Here is a 25,957-nt window from a genome sequence, read left to right on the forward strand (position 1 = left end):
ATAAAGTCAGCCACGGTTTCTACTGTTTCCCCATCTATTTCCCATGAAGTGATGAGACTAGATGCCATGATCTTAGTTTTCTGAATGTTGAGCTTTAAGGCAACTTTTTCACTCTCTTCTTTCACTTCCATCAAAAGGCTCTTTAATTCTTCACTTTCTGCCATAAGAGTGGTGTCATCTGCGTATATGAGGTTGTTGATATTTCTCCCGGCAATCTTGATTCCAGTTTGTGCTTCCTCCAGCCCAGTGTTTCTCATGATGTACTCTGCGTATCACAGTAATCCAAGTCTATGCCCCAAAGAGTAATGCTGAAGAAGCTGAAGTTGAACGGTTCTATGAAGACCTACAAGACCCGCTAGAACTAACACCCAAAAAAGATGTCCTTTTCATTATAGGGGACTGGAATGCAAAAGTAAGAAGTCAAGAAATACCTGGAGTAACAGGCAAATCTGGGCTTGGAGTACAGAATGAAGCAGGGCAAAGGCTAATACAGTTCTGCCAAGAGAATGTACTGGTCATAGCAAACACTCTCTTCCAACAACACAGGAGAAGACGCTACACCTGGACATCACCAGATGGTCAACACTGAAATCAGATTGATTATATCCTTTGCAGCCAAAGATGGAGAAGCTCTATACAGTCAGCAAAAACAAGACCAGGAGCTGACTGTGGCTCAGACCATGAACTCCTTATTGCCAAATTTAGACTTAAATTGAAGAAAGTGGGGAAAACCACTAGACCATTCAGGTATGACCTAAATCAAATCCCTTACGACTATACAGTGGAAGTGAAAAATAGATTTAAGGGACTAGATCTGATAGACAGAGTGCCTGATGAACTATGGACAGAGGTTCGTGACATCGTACAGGAGACAGGGAGCAAGATCATCCCCAGGAAAAAGAAATGCAAAACAGCAAAATGGCTGTCTGAGGAGGCCTTAAATAGCTGTGAAAAGAAGAGAAGCGAAAAGCAAAGGAGAAAAGGAAAGATAAAGCATCTGAATGCAGAGTTCCAACGAATAACAAGAAGAGATAAGAAAGCCTTGCTCAGCGATCAATGCAAAGAAATAAGAGGACACAATAGAATGGGAAAGACTAGCGATCTCTTCAAGAAAATTAGAGATACCCAGGGAACATTTCATGCAAAGATGGGCTCGATAAAGGACAGAAATGGTATGGACCTAACAGAAGCAGAAGATATTAAGAACAGGTGGCAAGAATACACAGATGAACAGTACAAAAAAGATCTTCACAACCCAGATAATCAGGAAGGTGTGATCACTCACACTCACCTAGAGCCGGACATCCTGGAATGTGAAGTCAAGTGGGCCTTAGGAAGCATCACTATGAACAAAGCTAGTGGAGGTGATGGAATTCCAGTTGAGCTATTTCAAATCGTGAAAGATGATGCTGCGAAAGTGCTGCACTCAATATGCCAGCAAATTTGGAAAACTCAGCAGTGGCCACAGGACTGGAAAAGGTCAGTTTTCATTCCAATCCCAAAGAAAGGCAATGCCAAAGAATGCTCAAACTACTGCACAATTGCACTCATCTCACACGCTAGCAAAGTAATGCTCAAAATTCTCCAAGCCAGGCTTCAGCAATATGTGAACCATGAACTTCCTGATGTTCAAGCTGGTTTTAGAAACGGCAGAGGAACCAGAGATCAAATTGCCAACATCCGCTGGATCATGGAAAAAGCAAGAGAGTTCCAGAAAAACATCTATTTCTGCTTTATTGACTATGCCAAAGCCTTTGACTGTGTGGATCACAATAAACTGTGGAAAATTCTGAAAGAGATGGGAATACCAGACCACCTGACCTGCCTTTTGAGAAACCTGTATACAGGGAAAAAGCAAGAGAGTTCCAGAAAAACATCTATTTCTGCTTTACTGACTATGCCAAAGCCTTTGACTGTGTGGATCACAATAAACTGTGGAAAATTCTGAAAGAGATGGGAATACCAGACCACCTGACCTGCCTCTTGAGAAACCTGTATACAGGTCAGGAAGCAACAATTAGAACTGGACATGGAAAAAAAAAAAAAGAACTGGACTGGTTCCAAATAGGAAAAGGAGTACATCAAGGCTGTATATTGTCACCCTGCTTATTCATTTAGTTTACATTCAAGAAAAGACAAAATACAGTGACAGAAAGGTGATCAGTGGTTGATGAAAGCAGTGGAAGGAGTGAAGATGACCGCAAAGGGGTGTGAGGCAACTTCCTGGGACAACGAAAATGTTCTATATTGACTGTGGTGATTATAAAACTATGTACATTAATTAAAACTCACGAAACTGGACATTTAACAGTGATGAATGTTAATCCAAGAATATTATGCTTAATGAAGTTTATTTTTAAAAAAGGACAATTAGTAGTTTCATTCCTTTTCTAAGTCTACAGAGGTTCTCAAAGTCTTAGGCAATTCCCCAAAGGTGCCAACATCCAATGTGATCCATTTTTAGAACCTGACCTTGATTTCTACTTCTTACATGTCTTATGATTAAAAGTACCTCTATGAAGGATCGTAAGAGACTACTACGAGCAACTATGTGCCCATAAAATGGACAACCTAGAAGAAATGGACAAATTCTTAGACTAGTACAATCTCCCAAGACTGAACAGGGAAGAAATAGAAAATATGAACAGACCAATTACCAGTACCGAAATTAAATTAGGAATTTAAAAACTCCCAACAAACAAAAGTCCAAGACCAGATGGCTTAGAAGGTGAATTCTACCAAACATTTAGAGAGGAGTTAACAGCTATCCTTCTGAAACCATTCTGAAAAATTGCAGGGGAAGGAACACATCTGAACTCACTCTATGAGGCCACTATCACCCTGATACTAAAACCAAAAAAGATGTTACACACACACACACAAAATTACAGGCAGATATAAAAATCCTCAACAAAATACTAGCAAACCGACTCCAACGATACATTAAAAGGATCATAAGCCATGACCAAGTGGGATTCATTCCAGGGATGCAAGGATTTTTCAATATTCACAAATCAATCAATGTGATATACCACATTAACAAACTGAAGAATAAAAACCACAGAAAAAGCTTCTGATAAAATTCAACACCCGTTTATGATAAAAACTCTTCAGAAAGTGGGCACAGACAGAACATACTTCTACATAATAAAACCATATATCACAAATCCACAGCTAACATCATACTCAACAGTGAAAGGCTGAAAGAAAGTATTTCCTATAAGATCAGGAATAAGACAAGGATACCCATTCCTGTCACTTTTATTCAACAGTTTTAGAAGCCCTAGCCAAAAGCAATCAGAGACAAAAAGAAAAGGAATTCAAACTGGAGAAGAAGTATTCAGTTCGCTCGCTCAGTCATTTCCAACTCTTTGCGACCCCACAGACTGCAGCACACCAGACTTCCCTGTCCATCACCAACTCCGGGAGCTTACTCAAACTCATTTCCATTGAGTCAGTGATGCCATCCAACCATCTCATCCTCTGTCGCCCCCTTCTCCTCCCGCCTTCAATCTTTCCTAGCATCAGGGTCTTTTCCAATGAGTCAGTCCTTCACATCAGGTGGCCAAAGGATTGGAGTTTCAACATCAGTCCTTCCAATGAATATACAGGACTAATTTCCTTTTCGACTGACTGGTTTGATCTCCTTGCAGCCCAAGAGAATCTCAAGAGTCTACTCCAACACCACAGTTCAAAAGCATCAATTCTTCAGCACTCAGCTTTCTTTATAGTCCAACTCTCACATCCATACATGACTGCTGGAAAAACCATAGCTTTGACTAGACAGACCTTTGTTGGTTAAGTAATATCTCTGCTTTTTAATATGCTGTCTAGGTTGGTCATAGCTTTTCTTCCAAGGAGCAAGCATCTTTTAATTTCATGGCTGCAGTCACCATCTGCAGTGATTTCGGAGCCCAACAAAATAAAGTCTGTCATTGTTTCCATTGTTTCCCCATCTATTTGCCATGAAGTGATGGGACCGGATGCCATGATCTTAGTTTTCTGAATGGTGAGTTTTAAACCAACTTTTTCACTCTCCTCTTTCATTTTTATCAAGAGGCTCTTTAGTCCTTTGCTTTCTGCCATAAGGGTAATGTCATCTGCATATCTGAGGTTATTGATATTTCTCCCGGGAATCGTGACTCCAGCTTGTGCTTCATCCAGCCCAGCATTTCACATGAGGTACTCTGCATATAAGTTAAATAAGCAGAGTGACAATATACAGGTTTGCCATATTCCTTTCCTGATTTGGAACCAGTCTATTGTTCTATGTCCAGTTCTAACTGTTGCTTCTTGACCTGTAAACAGATTTCTCAGGAGGCAGGTAAGGAGGTCTGGTATTCCCATCTCTTGAAGAATTTTCCACAGTTTGTTGTGATCCACACAGTGAAAGGCTTTGGTGTAGTCAATAAAGCAGAAGTAGATGTTTTTCTGGAACTCTCTTGTTTTTTCGATGATCCACTGGATGCTGGCAATTTGATCTCTGGTTCCTCTGCCTTTTCTAAATCCAGCTTGAACACCTGGAAGTTCACGGTTCACGTATTGTTGAAGCCTGGCTTGGAGAATTTTGAGCATTACTTTGCTAGCATATTAGGAAGTATTAGGTTGGTGCAAACATAATTAAGGCTTCAAACTGTGAATTTTAAAGCATTATAACTAGGCTCAAACACATCTTTACTAATCAAAATAGAAACCATTACAATCAACACATTTTTGCCAACGAGAAACGTTTGTTTATTCCTGTAATGTAAAAATCCATGCCTCCCGGTTCAACAAACTCTTGAAAGCCGTTTTCTGCCTCCTGCTGGTTGTGGAAGCATTTTCTGCATAAAAGTTGTTGAGATGCTTGAAGTAGCAGCATTCGGTTGTTGAGAGGTCAGGTGAACACGGTGGATGAGGCAAAACTTCCTAGCCCAATTCATTCAATTTCTGAAGTGTTGGCTGTGCAATGGGCAGTCAGGCATTGTCATGGAGGACAACTGGGCCCTTTCTTTTGACCAACACCAGCTGTTGGCATTGCAGTTTTCAGGGCATCTCATTGATCTGTTGAGCAGACTTTACAGATATAATGGTTTCACTGGGATTCAGAAAGTTGGAGTGGATCAGATGGGCAGCAGACCACCAAACAGTGACCATGACCTTTTTTTTGGTGCAAGTCTGGCTTTGGGAAGTACTTTGGAGCATCTTCGCAATCCAACTACAGAGCTGGTTGTCACCTACAGTCATATAAAATCCATTTTTCATCTCAAGTCACAATTCGATTGAGAAATGGTTCACTGTTGTTGCATAGAATAAGAGAAGATGATACTTCAAAATGATTGTTTTGATTTTCAGTCAGCTCATGAGGTACCCATTTATTGAACTTCTTCACCTTTTCAATTTGCTTCAAATGCTGGCTAACTATAGAATGGCCAATGTTGAGTTCTTCAGCAACTTCTCGTGTAGTTGTAAGAGGATCAGCTCTGATGTCACTTTCAGTTGGTCACTGTCGACTTCCAATGGCCAGCCAATACGCTCCTCCTCTTCAAGGCTCTCGCGCCCTGTGAAAACTTGTTGAAGCAACACTGCACTGAAAGTTTATTAGCAGTTTCTGGGCCAAATGTGTCATTGATTTTACAAGTCATCTCTGCTGCTTTATGACCCATTTTGAACTCAAATAAGAAAATCGCTTGAATTTGCTTTTTGTCTAACATCATTTCCATAGTCTGAAATAAATATAAAATACACAGCTAATAATAAGTCATCAGAAAAAAACATACAGCAAGAAATGCACATTAACATGATGGACAACATGACCACATTTCTTTAAGAATGTATTCCAATATCAAGCAGTAATAGTTCAACAATGAATAACTGCAATTGCTGTTTCATCAACTTAATAGAACTGTCACAGTTTGCAGATGACATGATGCTATACACAGAAAATCCTAAAGATGCTATCAGAAAACTACTAGGGCTCATCAATGAATTAGGTGAAGTTGCTGGATACAAAATTAACACAGAGAAATCTGTTGCATTTCTATATACTAACAATGAAATAATAAATGCTGGAGAGGGTGTGGAGAAAAAGAAACCTTCCTATACCATTCATTAGTGGGAATGTAAATTGGTGCAGCCACTATGGAAAACAGTATGGAGGTTTCTTAAAAAATTAAAAATAGAGTTATTATAGGACTCAGAAATCCCACACCTGGGCATATATCTGAAGAAAACTCTAATTTGAAAAGATACACGCATATCAATGTTCACAGCAGCACTATTCACAACAGCCAAGACACAGAAGCAACCTAAATATCCACTGACAAATGGATAAAAAAGACATAGAACATTTATAGAATGGAATATTATTCAGCCATAAAAAGAATGAAATAATGCTATTAGGGCTTCCCAGGCAGCACTAGTGGTAAAAACCCCGCCTGTCAATGCAGGAGACATAAGAGAAGGAGGTTCAATCCCTGAGTCAGGAAGATCCCCTGGAGGAGGGCATGGCAACCCACTCCAGTGTCCTTGCCTGGGAAATCCCATGGGCAGAGGCGCCTAGCAGGCTATAGTCCATAGAATCACAGAGTCAGACACGACTGAACCAATTTAGCACGCAGTACACATGGATGGACCTACAGATTATCATACTAAACAAAGTAAGTCAGACAGAAAAAACAAATATATGATACCACTTAAATGTGGAAATTTGAAAAAAAATGATACAAATGTATTTATTTACAAAACAGAAACAGGCTCACAGGCACAGAAAACTTAATGGTTACCAAAGGGGATAGTGGGATAGCAGCGGGTGGGGGTGAGGCAGAGATAAATCAGGAGTTTGGGATTAACATATATACACTGCTGCATATAAAATAAACAAGGGCCTACTATACAGGACAGGGAACCAGATTCAGTTATCTTTTAATAACCTATAATGGAAAAGAATCTGACAAATAATAGACAGAGGGTTGGTCAAAAAGTTCATTTGAGTTTTTCCATAAAATGTCGCAGAAAAACCAGAATGAACTTTTGGCCAACCTGATATATATGTATATGTATAATTGAATCACACCTGAAATTAACACAACATTGTAAATTAACTATACTTCAATTTAAAAAACGGTTAAAGACAAAAGGTATATCACCTCTGTAAAACAAAACTCTAAATTTTGTGTGTATGGCTCTGAGAATACATACACCAGCTGACATAAAATTCTAGTAGCTCATTCCTATACAGGGGACAAATCTGTTTCAGAGACTGCAACTTTAAAGAGCTTTAAATACACGTAGTCTGTTTGCCAATACTAACAGAACATAATGTATTTTTCACAAAGATTAGTGAATTTCTCATTGTACCATTACTCCCAGACTCATCAAAGGTAAATAAAGAATACCGCAACCAAGGGAAAAATTAAGTAGATTGGGCGATCACTGCAATTAGGTTTTGAAGAACAAACAAAGGCATTTAAGAAAGGGGCTGGCACATATCATCCAAATTCAAGATGGGCTTTCCTGCATATCTACAACAGCAAGAAATTGGAAATGTATAAAGTAGCCCATGTGAATTGCATTCAGAATATAATGAGGACCTTGGAGAAAACCTGAATTAACCATTCACACAGATATCTCCAAAGAAAATGAAAAAGAACAAGACATGAAAGGGGTATAGGGCACTCGTAGGTTCTAACATGGACAAACTATATTACCCAAATGCTTTAGAAGATACCACACTTTAAAATTAATCTTGCTCTATAGCTCTACAGAGTCAACAGTGAGACACTAGGAGATATGACAACCAATAAAAGAACAAACAAAAAAAACGTACACATGATTACAATAGGCCCGAATGGAAACTTCAAACTGTCTAGAAATACTTAAGCAGAAATAGGACTCTTCTTCATTACTGCAGTTCACCCCTGCAATAAACCAGGGTCAGTGTCCTTTATTTATGTGTAAACCCACATTCCTTGTAGGCAGACTGACCTAGGTTGCAGTCATGTATCCCAGTGCGCTAATATATATCATACATTATAAGATTGGGAGAAACAAAAGCTAAGTGTTTGAGGATCGAGTTGGGCTGACACTCACCACAAATTTCTCACCATTCTGCTCCACATGTTTGTATGTGGGGACCGATATGGGCACTGCTTGCTTTTCTGTGTAATCATAAAATGATTGTCCCAACGAGTCGTCACTGGGATCTAGATTATCTGCCTCATGAGGAGGTACCGATAACACTGTCAAGATCAATTCCTTCTCGCCTGCTCGGATCAGGTCCACCACCTGCTTGTGTGTCGCCCCCTCAACATTCACGCCGTTCCTAAGGGGAAAAAGGGAAAAAGACAATCCCATAAACCAGAAGGGTCCAAACACCTTAGAGCTCCACCCTCCTGCCCCCACTCCAGTGTCATGAAGTATGAACTAGAAAAGAAGAAGGATCAGTTTGGTTCCAGAAAAGCTGTTTATGTTTTTACAAATCATAATGTGAAAAAGTGTGTGTGAACTTAAGGCAGGGGGGAAAAATGGTAACAGCTGAGAAGACCTACTCTTCCCCTATACTAGAACTCCAGCCTTAGGAAAACACACGGGAAGGAAGGGGAAGCTGAAGAGGAAAACAAAGCTTTTAAAGCCAAAGCGTCCAATTTCCTCATCCTAACTAAGCATGTATACAATAAAGTGACTTTAAACAAGCCTGTCATTTGAACTGTTCTGTGTCCTTTATAAACCTCTTGGAACTGGGAATTTCATTAAAAGAAAAATTTTACAAAATGCGCTTCCTTAATTTGTAAAGACTCAAAAAGTGTGACTGACTTAAGATAGTTATCTGGCATTTGTATCTGATTTCTCCCCATATATTCAAGTCAGACAACTTCATTTTTCCTTATATCAAGTTTCATTACCTTGGGAATTAAATGATCATATCTTCATACACACTAGTTTCTTCTATCACTCAGTTTTAAGAAAAGCAAGGAGATAACATCTCTAAAATTTTATTATCTAACCCAACATCCTTTGTTCTCTCCCAATCACTTCAATTAGTCTCTTTCAGGAGTCCATCTACTTTTTTTCTGTTCTGTGCTGTCTCAGCCCTGTGTAATCAGTTCAAACTAAAAAATGTACAGTTAAGGTTACATAGTAAATCAGCCTACGCATTCTCCTTCCTGTTCCACTGTGTATATAAAGGCTAAAACTAGGAAAAGTACAAGGTTTGGAAGAACAATAATTTTGTCAAGAAAGATGCTGAGTCTCACAAAACACTCAGCAAACTGAGCTACGTTCCCAGAATGCTGACCCAGCCTGCTATCTCAGCAAAAACCACTAGGCAGCTAGCTGACCTGGAGGTTCCCTCCATGGCTATCCCAAGAGGGTGAGGAAATACACACCTGGCCTTTAGTCAATTTGACAAAAGCTTATTTACCCTTTAAACTTTTTCAGTCCTGTTCCAAACCATTAGGGTTTTTCCTTCTTGAAAATGATGCTAAGTTTAGTAACAAGCCTTCCACCAACTTTTCAATCACTAGAATTGTCTGTCAGCATATGGTATCTGAAATATCCATTTATATAAACAGAACAGGCAGGAGATCATCCAGCCAAGCCTCCTTCCTTATTTCAGGTCTAACAATCTAGCCAGTAAATTCAGCACTCTTGACGTTTCACAACCTAAAATCTAACTTACACACATACACACACACACACACATAAATATGGCAATTTTACAACTGGCTAGCTATAGAAGAAAATCAGCCCCCGATGGAAATTTCAGCTTTTAAAGTTCAGATCAGGTCAGACCAGTGACCAGAAGAAGCAGTCAGTTCTTTGACCACAAAGCAGGATGATAAAATAGAAAATGGGCTTTGGAGCGAGACCTACATGGGCTTAAACCCTGGCCCTGCCAGAATTGATCTTAATCAAGTCATTTAATCTTTCTTACCATTGCTTTCCACATCTATAAAATGGAGACAGTAAGTCCCTAACAGATCACTGTGAAGATTAATGTAACATAACATTACATGTAATGTAACATGTAATTTGCTAAGATCAATGCCTGAACACTCACATTAGAAGGTGTATTAAGGAAAGAAGTACTATGTAGCTATGTGTTATGAACAGATTTTGGTTAAAGAAGAAATGGACAACTAAATTTGGGGACTGGTAAAGGATTTCATCTAAATCTTTGATCTAATTAGCAGTTCTGGGAAAATGTTTTGATGGTAGAAGAAATAAAATTGAAAAAGTAAAAGTTAAAAAATCAACATAGAAAATTTGATCTAGCCCTAGGAATCAGCTTAACTTACAAATATCCTTAAGTTTAAAAAAAAAAAAAAAAGTGAAAAACTAACACTTCAGAGACTGAAGAAAACACCTTATATACTAAAAATGTGATTTTTATGTGAATACAATCAACTTTATGAGATGAGCGCTTGTGAAAAAAGTTAAGAAGCAATGCTCCACTCTTATTTTTCAGCTCCCTAATTCTTCCCCTTTAAAGGATTCCTAATCTGGGGAACTCTGTTGATAGGCTCGTGGTGGCGGCGGAGGAAAATCAGTGAACCCCTACAGAAATTGTATGCAAAATTGTATTTGGCTACATATATGCATTTTTTTTTTTTTTTCAGGGAAGAGGGCTAACAGATTTCATCCACTTCAAAAAGGAGTATGTAATCTCAGAAAGGTTAAGAACTACTGCTTTCAATACACACCTCCACTCATTCAGTTTTCAAGTTAGAATACATTGCTCCTATGGGTCCCTCACAGAAATAAACCCTGAAAATCAGCAGAGAAACAGGTGAGGCTTACTCTTAAGAGCAGCCATCAAGCAAAGAAATTTGCTTGGGTTTCACTTCTTTAACAGAAAGACCACACTTCAAATTGGCTATCATCCCAAATCCCTCTTTAAAAAAAAAAAAAAAAAAAACAGGAAAGAATTACCAGTGTCATATTCTAAACACACTTGGTAATACTTATCTGGTTCAATTACAGAAGGAATACTATACATTTGACAATTTAATACAAGCTGGAAACTTCTTCAGAGAATGAGTCAGTAAAAACCCCAGGATGTCAGATTTCAAAAAGAGTCCTCCATCCTCAAGAATTAAGAGGCCTTCATACTCATAAAAATATTTATGATACCCCCTTTCTACAGGAATGCTACTATATCAGGCTCATATTAGGTGTGGCCCAGTCTGATCAATTCTGAAGACATAAATGAATGTAAAATATAAATTCTGCAATAAAGGGAACTTGCAGCACTACAGACTTCTGGTTCAAAGTGTGGGTTTTGGAGTTAAGAGAGACTTCAGTTTAAATACCAATTGTTCCATTTAACAGATGAGACATTAGGTAAATAATTCAATCTCAATCTTATTTAACTTCAATTTCTTAACCCAAATGCGTCTAATAACACCCTCAGCTAACAGAGTTGCTTTAAGACCTCAAATGAGATAAAGCTCTAGAATATAGTAGTCACTCAACAAATGGTAGTTACTCATGTGGTATTAATTATATCAGCTGGACAAGCAGGTTGGTAGTATTTGGGGCTCCTGATGATGCAAACCTTTTCTACGAACAATTTCCCTTGCTTTTGTCTATGTAACATAATCTAGTTGCCATTCATTTGAAAATAAATGACTGAACTCTCAGCCAGTGATAATAATAGGAATCACAAGATAATCAACTTCAAAAACGAACTACCACATCAGAGAACCATTAAATCCTACACCACACAAAAGTAACTAACCATCCAGTAGGTTCTACCCATCAATGCTTCTTCCACAAAGAAAGGCTTAAACACATCATCAAAATTTTTCAACAGATACATGATTAAACAAACACAGCGAAATGTTAATTACAGAATCCAGATGGTAGGTAAAACAGGTATTTGTGTGCAATTCTTCACGTTTTCTGTATTTTTGAAATTTTTCGTAATACATTGTGGAGGGGAAAAAGGCTTCTTTCCAAGCCTCCAAAAAATCCACAACTAAGGCCAATTTTTTTTTCCTTTAGGCAATTAGATGATATCCAATTAATTTGTGCCTTCAACATTTTAAAGATACACTTTGATAATTTTAATAAAATGTCCCTCAATTTTTACATAAGACCAAAATTTGGCCCTATCAAGAGGCCTTTAACTAGCTAATAAGAGTGACTTCAAGCCTTCCCTGGTGGTTCAGATAGTAAAGAATCTGCTTGCAATGCAGGAGACCTGGGTTCAATCCCTGGGTCTGCAAGATCCACCAGAGAAGGGAATAGCAACCCACTGCAGTATTCTTGCCTACAGAATTCCATGGACAGAGGAGCCTGGTGGACTACAGTCAATGGGGTCACAAAGAGTCAGACATGAATGAGCAACTAATACTTTCACTTCTCAAATTTAGCCAGCTGGGGAAACTGCAAAACTAATATAAATACTCCCAAAAAGCAAGAAAAAAAATGCTCTAAATAGTCAGGATTTGTATACAGTTTATGAAGGAACCTATATATCATGAAAGTAGGTATGGATGGAGATATGACAAAGTCAATCACTACATGTGGCACAGGAAAGAGCCCTTCCGTGTGGCAAGCACAATATCACCTTGACCCCCTGTGACATGCAGGAAAGCAGTTACAGTGTAGTTAGTCTGAAGCCTGTAAAAAACAGACAATAAATTCCTATAACTGCAAGCAGTAGGACACACTCCAATTCTAGAGGTTAAAGCATAATGGCTACATGTTCACAGAACAGTTAAATTAAAAAAGAAGTTTTGCCAAGGATATGGAAAATCAGAATTCTCCTACATTGCTGATGGGAGCATAAAACCAAAACAATCTGGCAGTTTCTTTAATACTTATTTGTATTTATTTTGCGGCTCCAGGTCTTAGGTGTAGTACCTGGGATCTTTATTTGCAGCATGCAAACTTAGTTGTGCCATGTGGAATCCGGTTCCCCCACCAGGGACTGAACCCAGGCCCCCAGCCCTGGGAGCTTGGAGTCTTAGCCACTGGACCACCAGGGGAGTCTCTGGCAGTTTCTCATCATGTTAAACATACATTTACTATATGACCTAGTATTTCCACTCATAGGTATCTACCCAAAAGAAATGAAAACATGTCCATACAGACAGTTAGAGTCAAATGTTCACTGAAGCTTTATTGATCATGGTCCAAAACTGAAAACAACCAAATGTCAAGAGGTAAACAGAAAACCTGTGGCATATTCATGAAATGGGGTATTATTTAGCAATGAAAAGGACCAAACTACTGATGTCCACAATATGGATGAAACCCAAAAACACACTGAGCAAAGAAGACAGAAAAGAATCTTTTTGATTTGATTCCATTTATTTGAAGCTCCAAAATAGACAAAACTATCCTAAAGTGATAATAATCAGATGGTAGGGAACAACACACACAAGCAAGCTTTCTCAAGTAACAGATATGTTCTGTATCTTGACTGGTGTGGTAAATCTATACTTTTCGCAAATCTAAAATTGTCAAAATGTGTGCATGTAAACTAAGTGTGTATATAAGTTAAACCTCAATAAAGCTGACTTTAAAATTATACAATATCCTCATTTATAAATGTGAAATAGTAGTCATCAGAGTGAAAGAGCCTCTATTCAACTTTTAGGTTACTTCAAATTTTTTTTTTTTGCTGTTATTGAATAATGTTATGAAGATCCTAGTAGATGAATCCATACACATATCTGCAATACAAAATTGTTTAATGGATAAAACACATACTTTTTCCTTCACCTCCCATATCTTTGTGGAAAATAAACTAAGCCTTCAATACTTTCATGTCTTACAAGCCTAGTCCACAGAAATAATAAAGACAAAATTACACCAGAACTAGTTTTATCCCTACTACTGATCTGGCATTGTCTTAACCTCCTATAAACAACAGAACACGCATGTTATTTTGAGCGCAGTGTAGCTAAGAACCTCAGCAATGGATGATTATAAAGTTAAGCCAGAGAGCAACAGCATCTCTCTCAAGTTTATTAAAACCATAATGTGAGAAACAAACTTCAAACTCACTCAACACTTAATTAATACTATTACATTCTAAATATAATCGATCTTTTTAGGAGTCCTAGAATCCCCTTGTTAAATTTTTAAGCATTCAAAACTATAAAGCATTTTCTTCCCATAGAGTATTTGAAAAAGAATTTGTTTAACCAAATAGCTAACGTTAGAAAAACTTTTAATGACACTGAAGTACATCAAGCAAATGGACTTACAACTTTTGAAAAATATTCAGGAAGACTATATGCAAACTGGGAAAAGTCTGTACAGTATGCAATATGCAAAAACAAAAGACTGTATTTTGGAGGTTTTTCCATTTAAAATATAAAAATATCCATTGTGATTATGAGCACATAAGATATTTTTGTGCCAAAAATAAGCACGATATGTAAAATATGAAAATAACTGAGTTAGGGTAATTATGGAACTACGGGTAATTTTTTAAACTTAACAAAGTTTTTCCATCTTTTCAATTATACAAAGTTTTTCAAACAAACTATCTTCTCTGTAATATATCTTCTTGGAAACTGGGTGCACACCTTACAAGTTGGAGAAAAACAGTCCCCTGACACTTTAAAAGAAAGACCTTTCCTTTGACTTTTCACTGGTTGTGACTGCCCAGTTGGGTAGTTATCCTAGACACTAGACTATAAAAAGAAACCACTCTACTGAAATGTAAAGACATGTCCTTTTAAATTCTGCAGTTAAATTGGCTGGTTTAGGTTGACTTCTTTTCATCCAACTGTGCCTCTTTGCTACCTTACTTAGGCAAACAATCAAGTCAGAGAATATTTTTATTGACTAATTGTCTCAGGAATGATACTGTACTCTGCCCTTACACTCTGGAGATAAGGGACTCAGGCATGCACAAGCAATGAAAATAGCCAAAGGAACTCAAGCTTGAACATGTCCACACCACTGTATAATTCCAGATTACTAAATATCAAGAACTTTTTGGAATTCTGTTGCAGAAGTAACATTTTAGAACACCTAATCTACTGATAGGAAAAGAGAAATACAACTAGAGAAAGTAAATGATCAAAGGTTTCTAAAATGTTTGCACTTTTTTTTAAAAAACAGTAAATCTGGTTAACAATTTTAAAGGTGCAAAACTATTATCTCAATTACGATTAACGTTAACACACGGAAAATGAGACGATGACTATATAAATAGGTAAAATCCTCTTGGAAAGCAATTTCACTGGTAATACGCATCTAAAGTCATAAAAACGTTCATGTTCTTTCAACCCCAAGTGGCCTGAGGATTTATCCTAAGGAAATTGCCAAAATATGAGTTCCATGAAGACAAGAACTTTATAGTAACATGTAGACCATTCTCAACTATTTGTGGGAAGAAACGGAACAATTCTGAACACGGAAAAAGCAAAGTGCAAGTATGCTCCTCATTATTTAGGTTGTTTCCAATTTCTGTTCTTATAAAAAGTCAACAATAGGGGAAAATGAATGGTCAAGACAATTATGGTAAAACAATTTGACTATAAAGCAATCATTGAAAATTTTAAATATGAACAAGATAATCTAGACATATGTTTGAGTCAATGCTAAGAAATGGATAACAAAAATGCAACTTCTAAGAGACAACATGGGAGAAAATCTAAGTGATGGGTATGACAATGACATTTTAAACAACATAAACGTGATCCATGAAAAAAAACTAAGATGAATTTTATTAAAATTAAAAATGTCTACTCTGCAAGATACTATTAAGAGAATGAAAAACAAGCCACAGACTAGGAGAAAATATTTGGAAAACATATCTGATAAAAGACTTGTATTCAAAATATAAAAGAACCTTAAAACTCAACAGTAAAAAAACCAAGCTAAAAACAGACAAAATGTCTGAACAGACACCTCTGAAAAAACATATACAGATGGCAAATAAGCATATAACAGTTACTCAACATCATTCATCATGAGAGAACTGCAAATAACATTAAACACCTATTTGAATGGGTTTTTTAAAAATGATAATATCAAATGATGGTTAAAATGTGAAGCAACAGCAACTCATTCAATGGTATAGCCACTCTGGAAGACAGTTTGACAGTTTCTTTAAAAGCTAAACATAGTCTCACCAATAATATCCAACAATCACACTCTTAGGTATTAACTCAATAGAGTTTACAACTTATAGTCACACAAAAACCAGCACATAAATGTTTACGGCAGTTTTATTCATAATTGCCAAAACCTGAAAGCAATCAAGATGTCTTTTATAAGTGAATGGATAGACAAAAATGGTACATCTAGACAATGGAATATTATTCAGCTATAAAAAGAAATAAGCTCTCAAGCCATGAAAAGACATGAGGGAATTTTAAATGCACATTGCCAAGGAAAAGAAGCCAATCTGAAACAGCATTGTATGATTCCAATTAATTACATGACATTCCAGAAAAGGCAAATATCAGTAGGCTGCCAGGGCTTTGGACGGAGTGGAGGGATGAATAAGTGAAGCAGGGGGGATTCTTAGTGCAGTGAAACTGCTCTGTATGAGACTGTAACACTGCATACATGACAGGATGCACTTGTCAAAACCTACAGAACTTTAAAACACAAAGTGTAAACCTTAAACCTTCAACAGAAAATCGGATTAAAGATTTACTGACCATGGCCCCGCCCATCAGAACAAGACCCAGTTTCCCCCTCAGTCTCTCCATCAGGAAGCTTCCATAAGCCTCTTATCCTTCTCTATCAGAGGGCAGACAGACTGATAGCCACAGTCACAGAAAACTAACCAATCTGATCACATGGACCACAGCCTTGTCTAACTCAATAAACTATGAGCCGTGCCATGTAAGGCCACCCAAGACAGACAGGTCATGGTGAAGAGTTCTGACAAAACGTGGCCCGCTGGAGAAGGGAATGGCAAACCACTTCAGTATTCTTGCCTTGTGAACCCCATGAAGAGTATGAAAAGGCAAAAAGATAGGACATTGAAAGATGAACTCCCCAGGTCGGTAGGTGCCCAACATGCTACTGGAGATCAGTGGAGAAATAACTCCAGAAAGAATGAAGAGACAGAGCCAAAGCAAAAACACCACCCAGTTGTGGATGTGACTGGTGATGGAAGTAGTCTAATGCTGTAAAGAACAATACTGCATAGGAACCTGGAATGTTAGGTCCATGAATCAAGGTAAATTAGTAGTAGTCAAACAGGAGACGGCAAGAGTGAACATCAACATTTTAGGAATCAGTGAACTAAAATGGACTGGAATGGGTGAATTTAACTCAAATGACCATTATATCTACTACTACTACTACCATATCTACTACTAGGCAAGAATCCTTAGAAGAAACGGAGTAGCCATCATGGTCAACAAGAGTCCAAAATGCAGTACTTGGATGCAATCTCAAAAACGACTGAATAATCTCTGTTCGTTTCCAAGGCAAACCATTCAACATCACAGTAATCCAAGTCTGTGCCCCAACCAGTAATGCTGAAGAAGCTGAAGCTGAACAGTTCTATGAACTAACACCCAAAAAAGATGTCCTTTTCATTATAGGGGACTGGAATGCAAAAGTAGGAAGTCAAGAAATACCTGGAGTAACAGGCAAATCTGGCCTTGGAGTACAGAATGAAACAGGGCAAAAGCTAATAGAGTTTTGCCAGGAGAACACACTGGTCATAGCAAACACCTTCTTCCAACAACACAACAGAAGACTCTACACATAGACATCACCAAATGGTCAACACAGAAATCAGACCGATTATATTCTTTGCAGCCAAAGATGGAGAAACTCTATACAGTCAGCAAAAACAAGACCAGGAGCTGACTGCGGCTCAGTTCATGAACTGCTTATTGCCAAATTCAGATTTAAATTGAAGGAAGTGGGGAAAACCACCAGACTAATCAGGTATGATCTAAATCAAATCCCTTACGATTATACAGTGGAAGTGACAAAAAGATTCAAGGGATTAGATCTGACAGACAAAGTGCCTGAAGAACTATGAATGGAGGTTCGTGACACTTTACAGGAGACAGGGATCAAGACCATCCCCAAGAAAATGAAATGCAAAAAGGCAAAATGGTTGTCTGAAGAGGCCTTACAAATAGCTGTAAAAAGAAGAGAAGCAAAAGCCAAAGGAGAAAAGGAAAGATACACCCATTTGAATGCAGAGTTCCAAACAATACCAGGCAGAGACAAGAAAGCCTTCCTCAGTGATCAGTGCAAAGAAATAGAGGAAAACAACAGAATGGGAAAGACTAGAGATCTCTTCAAGAAAATCAGAGGTACCAAGGGAACTTTTCATGCAAAGATGGGCACAATAAAGGACAGAAATGGTATGGACCTAACAGAAGCAGAAGATACCAAGAAGAGGTGGCAAGAATACACAGAAGAACTATACAAAAAAGATCTTCATGATGCAGATAACCACGATGGTGTGATCACTCACCTAGAGCCAGACATCCTGGAATGTGAAGTCAAATGGTCTTAGGAAACATCACTACGAACAAAGCTAGTGGAGGTGATGGAATTCCAGTTGAGCTATTTCAAATCCTAAAAGATGATGCTGTGAAAGTGCTGCACTGAATATGTCAGCAAATTTGGAAAACTCAGCGGTGGCCACAGGACTGGAAAAGGTCAGTTTTTATTCCAATCCCAAAGAAAGGCAATGCCAAAGAATGCTCAAACTACCACACAATTGCACTCATCTCACATGCTAGCAAAGTAATGCTCAAAATTCTCCAAGCCAGGCTTCAACAGTACGTGAACCGTGAACTTCCAGATGTTCAAGCTGGATTTCGAAGAGGCAAAGGAACCAGAGAATAAATTGCCAACACCCACTGGATCGTTGAAAAACCAGAGAGTTCCAGAAAAACAGATATATATTTCTGCTTTATTGACTATGCCAAAGCCTTTGACTGTGTGGATCACAACAAACTGTGGAAAATTCTTCAAGAGATGAGAATTCCAGGCCATATGACCTGCCTCTTGAGAAATATGTATGCGTGTCAAGAAGCAACAGTTAGAACTGGAACAACAGACTAGTTCCAAATTGCAAAAGGAGTACATCAAGGCTGTATATTGTCACCCTGCTTATTTAACTTATATGCAGAATACATCATGAGATGAAGCATAAGCTGAAATCAAGATTGCCGGGAGAAATATCAATAACTCAGATATGCAGATGACACCACCCTTATGGCAGAAGGCAAAGAAGAACTAAAGAGCCTCTTGATGAAAGTGAAAGAGGAGAGTGAAAAGTTGGCTTAAAACTCAACATTCAGAAAACTAAGATCATGGCATCCAGTCACATCACTTCATGGCAAATAGATGGGGAAACTGTGGAAACAGTGACAGACTATTTTGTCAGGCTCCAAAATCACTACAGATGGTGACTGCAGCCATGAAACTAAAAGACACTTGCTCCTTGGAGGAAAAACTATGACCAACCTAGATACTATATTAAAAAGTAGAGACATTACTTTGCCAACAAAGGTCCATCTAGTCAAAGCTATGGTTTTTCCAATAGTCATGTATGTATGTGAGAGTTGGACTATAAAGAAAGCTGAGCGCTGAAGGATTGATGCTTTTCAACTGTGGTGTTGGAGAAGAGTCTTGAGAGTCCCTTGGGAGCAAGGAGATTCAACCAGTCCATCCTAAAGGAAATCAGTTCTGAATATTCATTGGTAGGACTGATGCTGAAGCTGAAACTCCAATCCTTTGGCCACCGAAGCAAAGAACTGACTCATTGGAAAAGACCCTGATGCTGGCAAAGACTGAAGGCAAGAGGAGATGAGAATGACAGAGGATGAGATGGTTGGATGGCATCACCAATTCAATGGACATGAGTTTGAGTAAACTCCAGGAATTGGAGATGGACAGGGAGGCCTGGCACACTGCAGTCCATGGGGTTGCAAAGAGTCGGACACGACTGAGCGACTGAACTGAAACCTTAAGATTTGCAACTTTTTCTTAAGTCAGTAAGTCCAGAGAATTCCAGTTGTGACAAGAGAGTCTAACTGTATTTCAAATCTATTTCAAAAAGTCTCACTGAACAGGGTTGGGGCAGGGAGGAGGAGTGGGCAGGGAGATACAGATCTAAGTATCTGGAAATGAATTCAAGGCCAAAGGGATTGCATGAAAGTACTGTATTCTAGTCAATAAAGTTGTTTCTCACAGGGTACTGGTTAACAATTCTGGTACTGCTACATATGTATACTGGAACTGAACAATTAAGTAAATAAAGGGTGGATGCAGGGAGTCAAGTTCCTCAATGTCAGAGTGAAAATGAACAGATCAGCAAGGGGAAGGGGACAAAACATCCATATAGTAATGAAGAAAAGCCAGAGACATCAGAAAGAACTCATGTTTAAGTTTCTACAGATACAGATGGTTACATATAGAAATATTTATAGATATGTAGACATAAAAGTGAAATTGCTCAGTCGTGTTCGACTCTTTGCGACCCTGTGGACTGTATGTAGCCTACCAGGCTTCTCCATCCATAGGATTTTCTGGGCAAAGGTACTGGAGTGGGTTGCCATTTCCTTCTCCAGAAGGTCTTCCTGACCCAGGGATCAAACCCAGGTCTACCTGCACTGCAGGCAGACGCTTTACCCTCTGAGCCACTAGAGAAGCTCATAGATAGATATGTAGGGGTGAGTGAAAAAGTTGGCTTAAAACTCAACATTCAAAAAACTAAGATCATGGCATCCAGTCACATCACTTCATGGCAAATAGATGGAGAAACCACAGAAACAGTGACACACTATTTTGGGGGCTCCAATATCACTGCAGATGGTGACTGCAGCCATGAAATTCAAAGATGCTTTGTTCCTTGGAAGGAAAACTACAACAAACCTAGATAGCATATTAAAAAGAGACATTACTTTGCTGACAAAGGTCCATTTAGTCAAAGCTATGGTTTTTCCAATAGTCATGTATGGATGTGAGAGGTGGACTACAAAGAAAGCTGAGCACCAAAGAATTGATGTTTTTCAACTGTGGTGTTGGAGAAGACTCTTGAGATTCCCTTGGACTGCAAGGAGATCAAATCAGTCAATCCTAAAGGAAATCAGTCCTGAATCCTCATTGCAAGGACTGATGCTAAAGCTGAAACTCCAATACTCTGGCCACCTGATGCGAAGAACTGACTCATTGGCAAAGACCCTGATGCTGAGAAAGACTGAAGGCAAGAGGAGAAGGGGGCGACAGAGGATGAGATGGTTGGATGGCATCACTGACTTGATGGACATGAGTTTGAGCAAGCTCTGGGAGTTGGTAATGGACAGGGAAGCCTGGCGTGCTGCAGTCCATGGGGTTGCAAAGAGTTGGACATGACTTAGTAACTGAACTCAACTCATGAATATACACAGGGGTTTATAAACACATATATTTCTTTGCTCTGTCAGCTGAGAGGGTCTAAAAGAAGGTACACCGTTGTACCAAGAACCATACCTAATGCCCAGACCTTGGTTTCTAGTCATATGCTTCAATAAAAAGAACCAGTGCCTCTTGGAGAAATGACTGATTCTAGGACTGGAGCAGGAAATACCCAAGATGAGCCTAGAGCATTCTGTAGTACCAGAAAGGAAGAAAGTGCTCAAAAACAAAACAAAAAAACACACACTGATGAGAGGCTGGCAGAAGAGCACACAAGCCAAATGAAAAAGCTAGCAGTGGCCAATTCTGGAGCAACAAAATACAGTGGTGGTATCGGATTTTATAACCTAAGCGAAAAGCCAAAACGTTAGTCACTCAGTGGTGTCCAACTCTTTGCAACTGCATGGCCTTGTTTAGGCAAGAATACTGAAGCAGGTAGTCATTCCCTACCCAACCCAGGAATCAAACCCAGGTCTCCAGGACTGCAGGTAGATTCTTACTGTCTGAGCCACCAGGGAAGCCCCTTACATAACAAGAAGTATAAAATAAATAATTCATTATCCCATACTGATACAAATAAATGATAGAATAAATACACAAAGAAGAGACATTCTACTTCTGTGTAGAATTCCAAATACATTATATAGTTATTACATACTAAAGGGGAAGAGCCCAAGTATGGGCTGCATATATAGTGACTCCTATCCAAAGTCTACAGTATGAAAAGGGGGGAGAGGAGGATATAGTAGGGAAACCTGGCAAATACTATTTTAGCCAGATGATCAAGGTCAATATAAACAGTCACAAAGCATGATGATAAAATACACCCTTGATATGAACTGATGAAAACGGCACTTTACTTCTGTGACCGTCTTCCCAAAATTCCAATCTAATCATGAAAAAAACTCAGATAAATTCTAATAGTCAGGTGTACTATACTTGACCAGTACTCCTCAAAAATGTCAAGGTCATCAAAATCAAGGAAAAACTAAGAAACCGTCACAGCTAAGATGAGCCTAAGGAGACATGACAACTAAATGCAATGTGGTGTCCTGGATGGGATTCGGAAACAGAAAGACAACAGGTAAAAACTAAGGAAATCAGAATAAACTATGAGCTTCAGTTAGTAATAATGTATCAACATTGACTTATTTTAATAAATGTTAAAACAATTAACAAATAATCATACTAACATAAGATGTTCATAAGGAGAAACTGTTTGGGAGGAGTGGGGATATATATATGGAAACTATACTATCTCGGAAGCCCAAACTGTGGTAGAACGAGACAAAGGAATATTATTCAGCACTAGAAAGAAATGAGTTATCAAGCCATGAAAAGACATGAAGGACACTTAAATGTATATTACTGAGTAAAAGACAGTCTGAAAAGGATACATAGTATATGATTCCATCTATATGATAACCTGGGAAAGGCAAAATTATGGAGACAGTAAGAAATTAGTTGCCAGTACTTAGGGGGAGAAAGGAATGAATAAGCAGAGCACAGGGGATTTTTAGGGTAGTAAAAGTACTCTGTATGCAATAATGGCAGACACGTCCTTACAAATTTGTCCAAACCCATAGAATACGCAACACCAAGAGTGAACCCTAAAATAAATCATGGACTCTGAGTGACAATGATGTATCAATGTAGGCTCATCAATTCTAACCATCTCTGGTGGGGGATGTTTACAATGGTGGAGGTTATGCATTCTATGGAGACCCCTAATTCACAAACTCTTGGTGCCTTTTTTAAGTATCAAAAGCAAAATGCAATGTTTACACCAATATTTTAAAGTGCATCCAAAATTTTAGTGCTGGGCAAAAGAGTACCGCATTACTGTTAATAATAACAATAGAGTATTCCCTGTCGTGCATCTGGTCTTCCCAAAGAGGGAAAAAAGAATAAATAACTTGTCAAATAAGCTGCTCATCATCACTGGGACTTTTTAACCTTGGCTGGGTGTTCTATTCACAAAGAATGCTGTCTGAAGCAGTAAAAGCACAAATAAACCTCATATGACTTTCAACCATAATACCTCCAGCCACAGTTAACAAGGGTTGATTACTTGGGAAGGAGTAATAGTCCTCAAACTTTCTAGTTCCAAGGCAATCAGGGTACAAACATAATCAACACAGACAGACTTATTTCTAAATAAATAAATCTTATTTGTCATTCAATAAAAAAAGGTATAATAAGGCTTAAGGTTTTCAGACATTTTAAAAATCAATATAAAATTATAATCAAGCTATTTAGAAGAGAAGTTCATTTGTTATCTGATAATTACCTACAAGGCCAATGGAACAACTTGACACCAAGAATAAAAATAAACTTGTTCATTTCCCTCCTAACAGAACACAAAACTCTAGTCTTAGAATTTTTAAACAGCCTCCTATATTTAAAATTACCAAGGCTATAGATTTGTGTTCCAGGTGGCCAGGACACAACTAGTTTACATGTTCCTTCCTAGCATAATTAATGGGTCCCTTTCATTCTCAAATGTCTTGGTTTGTACCATCGACTACATAGTCTTCCCAGTTTTAGTATATTTTGTGCCTGGAAGGCTCCTGTTAATAGGCATATGGTCTCTGGGCACCTGCATTACTAGTTTAGATAACTAAGGGTAGAAAAGTACTTACCGGGACTTGGAGGAATTGCTCTAAACTTGTTCATTCCATTGTGGGGAGGCAGGATGGGAGAGGTTAGCAAGGAGGAATGAGACTTGAGGTCAACTGGGCTTAAGAATTGACCTGAGGCTGCCAGATTCCCCATCAGACCTAAAATTCCTTAGGGCAAAGACTACTTGTCATTCAGCTTCCTATCCCCAGTGTCCAATATTGTATATGTCATGTAGTAAGTACTCATTAAAATTTTTCCCTGGAGGTCTTCCCTGGTGGCTCCGTGGCAAAAAATCTGCTTGTCAATGGAGGTGACAAAGGTACAATCCCTAGTCCAGGAAGATCCACATGTCGCAGAGCAACTAAGCCCAAGTGCCACAACTACTGACCCTCTGTGCTCTGGAGTCAGGGAACCGCAACTACTGAGAGCACGCGCTGCGGCTACTGAAGCCCACACACTCTAGAGCCCATGCTCCGCAGCAGAGGAGCCACCACAGTGAGAAGCCTGTGCCCCGCAACAAGACTCAGCACAGCCAAAATAAGTAAGCAAATAAAAATTAAAAAAAATTTCCCCTGAATGAATGAAAGGTGATTATCAAGGCTAGCATATAAACTCATACTAGTTTTCCTTCAGGCACTTTCATAATTTCATTCCTTATTTTTAATTTTTATACTGGTTTCACTGTTTAGTAAAAGTGTGAAAGTGTTAGTCACTCGGTTGTGTCCAACCCTTTGTGACCCTGTGGACTGTTGCCTACCAGGCTTCTCTGTCCATCGAATTCTCCAGGCAAGGAAACTGGAGTGGGTTGCCATGCCCTTCTCCAGGAGATCTTCCCAACCCAGGGACCTAACTTGAGTCTCCTGCATTGCAGGAGATTCTTTACCAACTGAGCCACCAGGAAGATCCTGTTCACTATTTAGAGGGAAGTACTAAAAATATTATGCAAGCTCTACATTTTTCAAGTTTTAGTATTAGTGACAGTTTTGTTTCCTATTATGGGAAGCAATAAAAATAATGCTTAAGAATAAAATATGACATTCAATTATGTAAGCAATTTCAAAGTGAGGCTATGTTTTCCTTTACTGAAATATACTGAAAATAAAAGTTTTTATTAATTTAAAAAAATAAACCTTAATTCCAAGGATAGCAAAATGAGGTAAGAAGGAATAAGAAACAGACATGCTGACATTTAGAAAGTAGCCTTTATTTTATGTTAATTCTGGGAATAAAATCTATTACAATTATACTGTTTCATCTCATAAAAAATAAATGCACCACACTTAGCAAGAAAAAATTAAACACAATGGGTTTCCTCACATAAAAGAGGCTAAATATTACCAGTAAAGTCTTAAAGAAATTTCTGATGCTAAAGCTGTAAAGATATACATTTATTTTGTCTGGATAAGATTATTTTGCTTACTTACTTTTCAATTTTTATCTTTAAAAACTTGATCAGCATACAACAACTCTATGAAAGTGAAACTGTTAGTTGCTCTCTCATATCCAACTCTATGCGACCCCATGGACTATTGCTCTCAGAGGGTCCTCTGTCCATGGGGTTTTCCAGGCAAGAATACTGGCGTGGATAGTCATTCCCTTCTTTAGGGGATCTTTCCAACCCAGGGATGGAACCCAGGTCTCCCACATAGAAGGCAGATTCTTTACCGTCTAAGCCACCAGCTGGGTGTGAAAATGGGTTACTTCTTCGCAGTTTGGGATAATGAATGCTACAGGGAAGAAAGTTGCTAATAGCCATAATAGTTTCCCTAACTTAATTCATTCTCTTCCTATGTACCCTATTTCTGAGGACACCTCAATCAGTTATTCACCAGCAAAACAAACATAATCAGTCCTAAATCATTTCTCAACACCTAACTCAGGCTCTTGAGATCTGCTATCATTTGAACCATAGCCTTTACAGCCAATTTAAATGCAACTCTCAAATGTTTTTAGTTTGGTATACAGTGAAAGTTAAAGAATAAGATATACTTGCTTT

The 25,957-nt window shown here is 38.4% G+C and overlaps 1 protein-coding gene across 3 annotated transcripts in view; it reads right to left on the reverse strand.

Annotated features, from left to right (window-relative positions):
- Positions 1–25,957, reverse strand: part of SNX27 (sorting nexin 27) — an 80,392-nt gene that overhangs the window by 45,674 nt on the left and 8,761 nt on the right. For all 3 annotated transcript variants that reach the window (XR_011565688.1, XM_070785671.1, XM_019955496.2), the window contains exon 2: positions 8,071–8,302. Coding sequence is in view for 2 of the 3 variants with exons in the window: in XM_070785671.1 (XP_070641772.1) it covers positions 8,071–8,302 (232 nt within the window). In the remaining variant the exon portion in view is untranslated. The remainder of the gene's footprint in view (positions 1–8,070; positions 8,303–25,957) is intronic.

The sequence above is a fragment of the Bos indicus genome, chromosome 3 (assembly GCF_029378745.1).
Source record: "Bos indicus isolate NIAB-ARS_2022 breed Sahiwal x Tharparkar chromosome 3, NIAB-ARS_B.indTharparkar_mat_pri_1.0, whole genome shotgun sequence".
NCBI lineage: Eukaryota > Metazoa > Chordata > Mammalia > Artiodactyla > Bovidae > Bos > Bos indicus.